The sequence below is a fragment of the Xenopus tropicalis genome, chromosome 3 (genome assembly GCF_000004195.4).
Source record: "Xenopus tropicalis strain Nigerian chromosome 3, UCB_Xtro_10.0, whole genome shotgun sequence".
Lineage (NCBI taxonomy): Eukaryota > Metazoa > Chordata > Amphibia > Anura > Pipidae > Xenopus > Xenopus tropicalis.
Window position 1 is genome coordinate 142,421,035 of NC_030679.2, and position 12,323 is coordinate 142,433,357.

A 12,323-nucleotide genomic window follows, 5' to 3' on the forward strand; every position below is an offset into this window, starting at 1 on the left:
ACAGTACCTATACACACAGTATATACAGTGCCCGTATACCAGTCAGTGTGTGGGTAACAGTACCTATACACCGTATATACAGTGCCCGTATACCAGTCAGTGTGTGGGTAACAGTACCTATACACAGTATATACAGTGCCCGTATACCAGTCAGTGTGTGGGTAACAGTACCTATACACACAGTATACACAGTGCCCGTATACCAGTCAGTGTGTGGGTAACAGTACTAATACACAGTATATACAGTGCCCGTATACCAGTCAGTGTGTGGGTAACAGTACCTATACACCGTATATACAGTGCCCGTATACCAGTCAGTGTGTGGGTAACAGTACCTATACACACAGTATATACAGTGCCCGTATACCAGTCAGTGTGTGGGTAACAGTACCTATACACACAGTATATACAGTGCCCGTATACCAGTCAGTGTGTGGGTAACAGTACCTATACACAGTATATACAGTGCCCGTATACCAGTCAGTGTGTGGGTAACAGTACAGATACACACAGTATATACAGTGCCCGTATACCAGTCAGTGTGTGGGTAACAGTACCGATACACACAGTATATACAGTGCCCGTATACCAGTCAGTGTGTGGGTAACAGTACCGATACACACAGTATATACAGTGCCCGTATACCAGTCAGTGTGTGGGTAACAGTACCGATACACACAGTATATACAGTGCCCGTATACCAGTCAGTGTGTGGGTAACAGTACCTATACACAGTATATACAGTGCCCGTATACCAGTCAGTGTGTGGGTAACAGTACCTATACACAGTATATACAGTGCCCGTATACCAGTCAGCGTGTGGGTAACAGTACCTATACACACAGTATATACAGTGCCCGTATACCAGTCAGCGTGTGGGTAACAGTACCTATACACACAGTATATACAGTGCCCGTATACCAGTCAGCGTGTGGGTAACAGTACCTATACACACAGTATATACAGTGCCCGTATACCAGTCAGCGTGTGGGTAACAGTACCTATACACACAGTATATACAGTGCCCGTATACCAGTCAGCGTGTGGGTAACAGTACCTATACACACAGTATATACAGTGCCCGTATACCAGTCAGTGTGTGGGTAACAGTACCTATACACAGTATATACAGTGCCCGTATACCAGTCAGTGTGTGGGTAACAGTACCGATACACAGTATATACAGTGCCCGTATACCAGTCAGTGTGTGGGTAACAGTACCGATACACACAGTATATACAGTGCCCGTATACCAGTCAGTGTGTGGGTAAAAGTACCTATACACAGTATATACAGTGCCCGTATACCAGTCAGTGTGTGGGTAACAGTACCTATACACACAGTATATACAGTGCCCGTATACCAGTCAGTGTGTGGGTAACAGTACCTATACACAGTATATACAGTGCCCGTATACCAGTCAGTGTGTGGGTAACAGTACCGATACACACAGTATATACAGTGCCCGTATACCAGTCAGTGTGTGGGTAACAGTACCGATACACACAGTATATACAGTGCCCGTATACCAGTCAGTGTGTGGGTAACAGTACCGATACACACAGTATATACAGTGCCCGTATACCAGTCAGTGTGTGGGTAACAGTACCGATACACAGTATATACAGTGCCCGTATACCAGTCAGTGTGTGGGTAACAGTACCGATACACAGTATATACAGTGCCCGTATACCAGTCAGTGTGTGGGTAACAGTACCGATACACAGTATATACAGTGCCCGTATACCAGTCAGTGTGTGGGTAACAGTACCTATACACACAGTATATACAGTGCCCGTATACCAGTCAGTGTGTGGGTAACAGTACCTATACACAGTATATACAGTGCCCGTATACCAGTCAGTGTGTGGGTAACAGTACCGATACACAGTATATACAGTGCCCGTATACCAGTCAGTGTGTGGGTAACAGTACCGATACACACAGTATATACAGTGCCCGTATACCAGTCAGTGTGTGGGTAACAGTACCGATACACAGTATATACAGTGCCCGTATACCAGTCAGTGTGTGGGTAACAGTACCTATACACAGTATATACAGTGCCCGTATACCAGTCAGTGTGTGGGTAACAGTACCGATACACAGTATATACAGTGCCCGTATACCAGTCAGTGTGTGGGTAACAGTACCTATACACAGTATATACAGTGCCCGTATACCAGTCAGTGTGTGGGTAACAGTACCGATACACACAGTATATACAGTGCCCGTATACCAGTCAGTGTGTGGGTAACAGTACCGATACACAGTATATACAGTGCCCGTATACCAGTCAGTGTGTGGGTAACAGTACCGATACACACAGTATATACAGTGCCCGTATACCAGTCAGTGTGTGGGTAACAGTACCGATACACAGTATATACAGTGCCCGTATACCAGTCAGTGTGTGGGTAACAGTACCTATACACACAGTATATACAGTGCCCGTATACCAGTCAGTGTGTGGGTAACAGTACCTATACACAGTATATACAGTGCCCGTATACCAGTCAGTGTGTGGGTAACAGTACCGATACACAGTATATACAGTGCCCGTATACCAGTCAGTGTGTGGGTAACAGTACCTATACACAGTATATACAGTGCCCGTATACCAGTCAGTGTGTGGGTAACAGTACCGATACACACAGTATATACAGTGCCCGTATACCAGTCAGTGTGTGGGTAACAGTACCGATACACAGTATATACAGTGCCCGTATACCAGTCAGTGTGTGGGTAACAGTACCGATACACACAGTATATACAGTGCCCGTATACCAGTCAGTGTGTGGGTAACAGTACCGATACACAGTATATACAGTGCCCGTATACCAGTCAGTGTGTGGGTAACAGTACCTATACACACAGTATATACAGTGCCCGTATACCAGTCAGTGTGTGGGTAACAGTACCTATACACACAGTATATACAGTGCCCGTATACCAGTCAGTGTGTGGGTAACAGTACCTATACACACAGTATATACAGTGCCCGTATACCAGTCAGTGTGTGGGTAACATACACAGTATATAGAGGCTACTAGGCAGGCAGACAGTGAGCAGGGTGAATGGCAAGGCGACACATACACACAGAGACATACAGGGAAAGGCGCAGTATATAAGTTCCCCCTCACAGAGTCAAATACTCACCGGGTTCCCGCCCTCTCCCCCATGTTCCAAGCTCCTCCGCTTGCTCTGTGTGTACGCGCTCCAATCCCCCACCGCGGGGACGCGCACGGTTCCACACGCACAGTAGGAAAGGGCGTGGCCGTGCGCTTCTTCCCATTTCCTGCGCGTTTTCATTGGCTGGACGATTTCCGGCCTTGTGACGGTCAGGTAGGACGCGGTCACCAAGTACTGAACACGCCCCCTCTCTGACTTGTGGAAGGAGGGGCCGGCGGCGTGACGTATATGAGTTAGAGGTCGGGCCGTACAACTGATTGGACAACAGGAGGACGGTGGAGGGAGGGCGTGGCAGTGGCTTGTAATAGGGGTTGCTGATTGGCTGCCTTGTAACAGGGGTTGCTGATTGGCTGCCTTGTAACAGGGGTTGCTGATTGGCTGCCTTGTAACATGGGTTGCTGATTGGCTGCCTTCTAATAGGGGGCGCTGATTGGCTGCCTTGTAGGTGTGTAACGCGTAATAGAATTAGCGATCGTCCGAAGGATTAAAACGTATTACTGACAGACGGTAGCTGCTCCGTAACCGGCTCAGATACCTTCCAGATAGATTGCTATTCAAAGGGACGTTTAGAATGAAGTAACAGTAATATTCTGAGATATGTTTTGCGCTTTTTTATAAGAATGAAGCTTTTTTTGTTCAATGCTGTTTTGCATTTTAGCAGCAAGCTGGTTGCTAGGGGCCAATTTACCTATAAGCCAGCGGTTTGAGGGATGTACTGGAATATGGTGATAAAAAAAGTCTGACAATTGTGACCTCACAGAATGGCAGTGTTTTGGTTGCCAGGGTCAGTGACCCCGTCCCTTCCAACAACAAGATTGATTTTTATATTGCAATTTGGCAAAGGGGCAGAAAGAAAGGCAAGTGGTTCAAACAGGCCTGGATTTCAGATTGGGCTCCCAATATCCCCATTGCCCCGTCTCCTGTTACTCCAGGGGCCCCAACTGCCCACTCACCGCCAGCGCCTCCCCCCACTTACCTCATACTTCCCCCGCAATTGGGGGAGGGCAGTGGGGGGCTGGTAGGGGCCCATGAGGGCCAGGGACCACTGAGTTTTTTTTCTGGCCCAGTCCAACCCTAGATCGATATATAGATAGATAGATAGATAGATAGATAGATAGATAGATAGATAGATAGACAGCTAAATAGATAGATACATACATAGCTAGATAGATAGATAGATAGATAGATAGATAGATAGATAGATAGATAGATAGATAGATAGATAGATAGACAGCTAAATAGATAGATACATAGATAGATAGATAGATAGATAGATAGACAGCTAGATAGATACATACATAGATAGATACATACATAGATAGATAGATACATAGATAGACAGATAGATAGATACATACATAGCTAGATAGATAGATACATAGCTAGATAGATAAATACATAGATAGATACATACATAGATAGATAGATACATAGCTAGATAGATAAATACATAGCTAGATAGATAAATACATAGATACATACATAGATAGATAGATAGATAGATACATAGATAGACAGATATATAAATACATACATAGTTAGATAGATAGATACATAGCTAGATAGATAGATACATAGATAGATAGATAGATAGATAGATACATAGATAGACAGCTAGATAGATAGATAGATACATAGCTAGATAGATAAATACATAGATAGATACATACATAGATAGATAGATACATAGCTAGATAGATAAATACATAGATACATACATAGATAGATAGATACATAGATAGACAGCTAGATAGATAGATACATACATAGCTAGATAGATAGATACATAGCTAGATAGATAGATAGATAGATAGATAGATAGATAGATACATACATAGATAGATAGATACATAGATAGACAGCTAGATAGATACATACATACATAGCTAGCTAGATAGATACATAGCTAGATAGATAAATACATAGATACATACATAGATAGATAGATACATACATACATAGATACATAGCTAGATAGATAGATAGATACATATATACATACATAGATACATAGATAGATGGATACATAGCTAGATAGATAGATACATAGATAGATAGATAGATAGATAGATACATATATACATAGATAGATAGATACATAGATAGATAGATAGATGGATACCTCCCCAACATTTGAAATGTGCAAAGATGGAGAAAAATAAATGGTGGGTGGTGAAAACATGTTTGACCACACCCATTTTTGCAACCACACCCCCTAAGTTCCACTCCCATTTTACAACATTTGACAGGTTATGTAAAGTTTGAACACAATTCCGGGAGTTTTGAGGGTCTTGTTTTATGTGTTATTACAGTTTTGCTAATGAAGGTGAAGTTGCCCTTTAAGCTGTGAGTCTCAGTTCCCCCAAGAGACCTGTTTAGCTTATTAGTTACAACTGTATCTCAGTGTAGGTGGGGAGTAGTCTGTGCTCTGCCAAACGCTACTTATCTAATTAAGTTCGAGAAACTTTGTATCTTTTTGTTAGCATTCAGTGCAGGAGATCAAAGGGACTTTTCAGTAAGAATCCAGGGATGGGGCTGAACTGTTACAATCGAGAATTGGGAAAGTTGGAAGGTATGAATATAGGTAGAGATAGATAAGATAGATAGATAGGTAGATATATATAGATAGGTAGATATATATAGATAAAGAGGGCAATGGATATGGGGTGCATGTATAAATGCATTTATCATGTTTTGGCAGCCGTGTGCGTAATGTTTCCGAGGCGGCCCCGTATGATTATACACTGCTGGTAATTACAGTTATGGGTACCTAGCGTTACTTATTATACACGGCGCTGCCGGCAGGTTTCCGACAATACCCCCAAAGGATGCCCTCCTTCTAATCATGGCCTCCTCTCTTGTGTATTGAAATTACACGGTGGCGCGGCTCGTGTTCCGTCACGGTTACCTCTAAACGTGGAACCTTCCTCCGGCAAATTGTAAAGTATCTCTTCTAAATCCCACTGGGTACATGGCCGATACACCCCTGCGCGTCCTGCCAGGGTTTCAGCCAGCACAGAAACGCTACATGTGCCTTTAGCCTTAGAGCTTTCATTAGGGGGGTGCCTGGGGGGGGGGCAAAGGGGGGACAGTCATCCCAGGCCCGGAGAATTTCTACTTTTAAGGTGGGCCTGGTTGTGCTAAACTTTTCTGGTTAGCTGTGGCCCCTATTTACCCCTGGCCACCAATGCTACCCCTGGCCACCAATGCTACCCCTGGCCACCAATGCTACCCCTGGCCACCAATGCTACCCCTGGCCACCAATGCTACTCCTGGCCACCAATGCTACCTCCTGGCCACCAATGCTACCCCTGGCCACCAATGCTACCCCTGGCCACCAATGCCATCCCTGGCCACCAATGCTACTCCTGGCCACCAATGCCATCCCTGGCCACCAATGCCACCCCCGGCCACCAATGCTTTTAGGGGGTCCAGGCTACCAGTGCATTTAGGGGGCACTGGCCACTGGTGCTTTTAAGGGACCCTGGCCACCAATGCAATGCAATCAGACCTGACATTTCAAATACACAGAGACCTTACAGCAGCCCCTCTGGCATTTGCCTGAACCCACAGATTGCCAGTCCGGGCCTGATTTTCAGTACCCAGAGGCCCAAACAGCCCCCCCATAGGCCCAATAAATAGTGAGTGTCTATGGCACCTTACAGCAGCCCCTCTGGCATTTGCCTGAACCCACAGATTGCCAGTCCGGGCCTGATTTTCAGTACCCAGAGGCCCAAACAGCCCCCCCATAGGCCCAATAAATAGTGAGTGTCTATGGCACCTTACAGCAGCCCCTCTGGCATTTGCCTGAACCCACAGATTGCCAGTCTGGGCCTGATTTTCAGTACCCAGAGGCACAAACAGCCCCCCCATAGGCCCAATAAATAGTGAGTGTCTATGGCACCTTACAGCAGCCCCCCTGGCATTTGCCTGAACCCACAGATTGCCAGTCCGGGCCTGATTTTCAGAACCCAGAGGCCCAAACAGCCCCCCATAGGCCCAATAAATAGTGAGTGACTATGGCACCTTACAGCAGCCCCTCTGGCATTTGCCTGAACCCACAGATTGCCAGTCCGGGCCTGATTTTCAGTACCCAGAGGCCCAAACAGCCCCCCATAGGCCCAATAAATAGTGAGTGACTATGGCACCTTACAGCAGCCCCTCTGGCATTTGCCTGAACCCACAGATTGCCAGTCCGGGTCTGGCTGGGTTCTAGAAGCCACATAACTCCCTGCTCGCCCCAAGCCTGCAGGGCATGAAAGACTCTAACATTTGTGGGTAGACTTTATTTCCCTTTTATCTCAAGTGACCCCTGCTGACAGGATGTCCACTCCGCTAGTGGCTGACACTTTGCTCTAATGATAACATAATGGGCAGAAGGGAGTCTAAGCTGAAAAGTGGCCAATAATGCAATTAACTAAATCCGCATAATGCAACACAGGCAGTAGGGCTGACTATCAGGGCAGTCAATCAGTGATCGCTAAAGCTAATTGCCTCCCATGACTCATAACAAGGGTAATTAGCAGGGCTATACTGACCCCACTGGCACCAAGCTGTGCATTATTTAGCATGTGTTTGTTAGGAAACCCAGGCTTGCAGGACCCTCATTACATGCCCTATTGATTTTTATTACCCCCCCCCCAGTACCTAGGAAGCAAGATAGCAGCCCCTTGCCTTGTAACAAACCAATTAAGGGTGTAAAGTTCAAAAGTTATTGAAGCTGAAAAAAATACCATGTGACTTGCAGTACCACTTTCTACCTGCCGTGCCAGCACACTTACTCCATAAGTGCTAATGAAACGCTGCCACCAACCAATAAGACCCTCCCCCAAGGAATGCCAGGTCCCTAATTTTTTACAACCTATGTCATTTTCTTTTTAAAAGAAAAGTAAAACTTGCCCTTTAATGGAAAAGTAAACAAAAAATGTAGGGCTAGTGACCCTGCTGCCCATAGGCTGGCACTTATTGCTGAGGCAGTAGCAGACTTGGGTGTCCGGGGCTGCCCGAATCTTTGCAGCAGTGCCATATTCCAATATTTTGTTTTCTCTTGTCTCCCGTTAGCTTTCTTTGACTGCTCCACCTAGTGGCCAAAGGCAGAATCTAAGAATAAATATTGATAAGTTAAAGGGGCGGTTCACCTTTAGGCTAATGCCCCATGTAGCGTATGGTGCGTATTTTCGGCAAGCCAAAAAACACTTGCCGAGAATATGCTCCATACACTTAAAACTCCCCCTACCTGCACCCTAATGAATTGCATACATTAACTTTTAGTATGTTATAGAATGCCCAATTCTAACCAACTTTTCAATTGGTCTTCATTATCTATTTTTTTAATTTTTCTAATTATTTTTTAATTATTTGGGGGTGACCCCCACAGCCAAAAACCTATTGCTCTGTGAGGCAATTTCATTGTCATTGTTACCTTTTATTACTTATATTTCTATCCAGGCCCTTTCCTATTCATATACCCGTCTCTCATTCAAACCACTTCCCGGTTGCTAAGGTCATTTGAACCGTAGCAACCAGATAACTGCTGAAATTCCAAACTGGAGAGTTCCTGAACAAAAAAATAGAGATAATTCACATACCACAAATAATAAAAAATGAAGACCAATTGCAAATTGTCTATTAGAGAATATTACTCTCTACTAAAAGTTAACTCAAAGGTGAACAACCCCTATAAGGATTAGACTAAATATATATTGATGAAAAGAACCTGCTTGCTGTCCTATCCCTGCAGCGGGTGTAACAAAACTACAGCTCTCATCATGCCTTGATCAAACTACCCCTGTAAAAAAGTATCATACGGAGCCTAATAACATGTTTCCTTCTGTTTCCTTCCTTTCCATACAATGCAGCACTATGGAAACTATCAGCACTTTATAAATAAACTGTAATGATAACTTTGCTATGTATAATGGCGCCGTACCATAAGCAGGGTCCCTAGGGTGCAGACATGCAGGTACACCTGTGACACTTGCCTGAAGCTGCCCCTGCTGAGGGACAATAGGAAATGACATGGGTTTCAATGGAAAACTAAACTGTGAACTAGAGAAGCACCAGGAGGCATCAGTTTATTGTGCCCAGATCATTCCTTCTCTGTATATTTGTATTTATACATATGGGTAGGGGGTGCCATAGTGTTTCCCTTAGACAGTACAGTATGGGGGTACAGCTTATTGTGTGCCCAGAACATTCCTTCTCTATATATTTGTATTTATACATATGGGTAGGGGGTGCCATAGTGTTTCCCTTAGACAGTACAGTATGGGGGTACAGCTTATTGTGTGCCCAGAACATTCCTTCTCTGTATATTTGTATTTATACATATGGGTAGGGGGTGCCATAGTGTTTCCCTTAGACAGTACAGTATGGGGGTACAGCTTATTGTGTGCCCAGCTCATTCCTTTTCTGTATATTTGTATTTATACATATGGGTAGGGGGTGCCATAGTGTTTCCCTTAGACAGTACAGTATGGGGGTACAGCTTATTGTGTGCCCAGAACATTCCTTCTCTGTATATTTGTATTTATACATATGGGTAGGGGGTGCCATAGTGTTTCCCTTAGACAGTACAGTATGGGGGTACAGCTTATTGTGTGCCCAGAACATTCCTTCTCTGTATATTTGTATTTATACATATGGGTAGGGGGTGCCATAGTGTTTCCCTTAGACAGTACAGTATGAGGGTACAGCTTATTGTGTGCCCAGAACATTCCTTCTCTGTATATTTGTTTATAGGGAGCTGCAATATTACCTGCCTTAGAGATTGCTCTTGCTCTTTCCCTTCCCATATAAAGAAACAAATACTTGAGTTACAAAAAAACACCATGAATCACTCCTTTTATTGGAACTCATACAGTGATGAAACCCTGACCTGCACACAATAAATGCTCCACCTTCTGTTGACTCCAATACGTCCCACCTTAGGCAAACGCTGCTGTTCTGGGCGGCTAGCACAAACCTCAGAGTCTGCCAAGTTGGGACAACGAGTACATTATACACATCACTGACTGCTGATTAGGCACACGTCAGCTTTTGATACACAGACCCCTGTACTAAGCACAATTCAGCAGGAACAGCCCCCTAAGTTTGCTCATAGACTGTACAGAGAGATACCATAAAACAATGGCACATAGGGATTCCCCTGTACTAAGCACAATTCAGCAGGAACAGCCCCCTAAGTTTGCTCATAGCCTGTACAGAGAGATACCATAAAACAATGGCACATAGGGATTCCCCTGTACTAAGTACAATTCAGCAGGAACAGCCCCCTAAGTTTGCTCATAGCCTGTACAGAGAGATACCATAAAACTATGGCACATAGGGATTCCCCTGTACTAAGCACAATTCAGCAGGAACAGCCCCCTAAGTTTGCTCATAGCCTGTACAGAGAGATACCATAAAACTATGGCACATAGGGATTCCCCTGTACTAAGCACAATTCAGCAGGAACAGCCCCCTAAGTTTGCTCATAGCCTGTACAGAGAGATACCATAAAACTATGGCACATAGGGATTCCCCTGTACTAAGCACAATTCAGCAGGAACAGCCCCCTAAGTTTGCTCATAGCCTGTACAGAGAGATACCATAAAACTATGGCACATAGGGATTCCCCTGTACTAAGCACAATTCAGCAGGAACAGCCCCCTAAGTTTGCTCATAGCCTGTACAGAGAGATACCATAAAACTATGGCACATAGGGATTCCCCTGTACTAAGCACAATTCAGCAGGAACAGCCCCCTAAGTTTGCTCATAGCCTGTACAGAGAGATACCATAAAACTATGGCACATAGGGATTCCCCTGTACTAAGCACAATTCAGCAGGAACAGCCCCCTAAGTTTGCTCATAGCCTGTACAGAGAGATACCATAAAACTATGGCACATAGGGATTCCCCTGTACTAAGCACAATTCAGCAGGAACAGCCCCCTAAGTTTGCTCATAGCCTGTACAGAGAGATACCATAAAACTATGGCACATAGGGATTCCCCTGTACTAAGCACAATTCAGCAGGAACAGCCCCCTAAGTTTGCTCATAGCCTGTACAGAGAGATACCATAAAACTATGGCACATAGGGATTCCCCTGTACTAAGCACAATTCAGCAGGAACAGCCCCCTAAGTTTGCTCATAGCCTGTACAGAGAGATACCATAAAAACTATGGCACATAGGGATTCCCCTGTACTAAGCACAATTCAGCAGGAACAGCCCCCTAAGTTTGCTCATAGCCTGTACAGAGAGATACCATAAAACTATGGCACATAGGGATTCCCCTGTACTAAGCACAATTCAGCAGGAACAGCCCCCTAAGTTTGCTCATAGACTGTACAGAGAGATACCATAAAAAAATGGCACATAGGGATTCCCCTGTACTAAGCACAATTCAGCAGGAACAGCCCCCTAAGTTTGCTCATAGCCTGTACAGAGAGATACCATAAAACTATGGCACATAGGGATTCCCCTGTACTAAGCACAATTCAGCAGGAACAGCCCCCTAAGTTTGCTCATAGCCTGTACAGAGAGATACCATAAAACTATGGCACATAGGGATTCCCCTGTACTAAGCACAATTCAGCAGGAACAGCCCCCTAAGTTTGCTCATAGCCTGTACAGAGAGATACCATAAAACTATGGCACATAGGGATTCCCCTGTACTAAGCACAATTCAGCAGGAACAGCCCCCTAAGTTTGCCCATAGCCTGTACAGAGAGATACCATAAAACTATGGCACATAGGGATTCCCCTGTACTAAGCACAATTCAGCAGGAACAGCCCCCTAAGTTTGCCCATAGCCTGTACAGAGAGATACCATAAAACTATGGCACATAGGGATTCCCCTGTACTAAGCACAATTCAGCAGGAACAGCCCCCTAAGTTTGCTCATAGCCTGTACAGAGAGATACCATAAAACTATGGCACATAGGGATTCCCCTGTACTAAGCACAATTCAGCAGGAACAGCCCCCTAAGTTTGCTCATAGCCTGTACAGAGAGATACCATAAAACTATGGCAGCATAGGGATTCCCCTGTACTAAGCACAATTCAGCAGGAACAGCCCCCTAAGTTTGCTCATAGCCTGTACAGAGAGATACCATAAAACTATGGCACATAGGGATTCCCCTGTACTA

At 44.7% G+C, this 12,323-nt stretch overlaps 1 protein-coding gene across 2 annotated transcripts in view; it reads right to left on the reverse strand.

The window, feature by feature from the left end:
• Positions 1 to 7,432, reverse strand: part of arrb2 (arrestin beta 2) — a 35,359-nt gene extending 27,927 nt beyond the window's left edge. Inside the window, 1 exon segment of one of the 2 annotated variants that reach the window (NM_001100251.1) lies at positions 3,160 to 3,227. In NM_001100251.1, the coding sequence (NP_001093721.1) occupies positions 3,160 to 3,182 (23 nt within the window). In that variant the 5' untranslated portion in view covers positions 3,183 to 3,227. 2 annotated transcript variants of the gene reach the window in all.
• Positions 7,433 to 12,323: the final 4,891 nt, after the last annotated feature.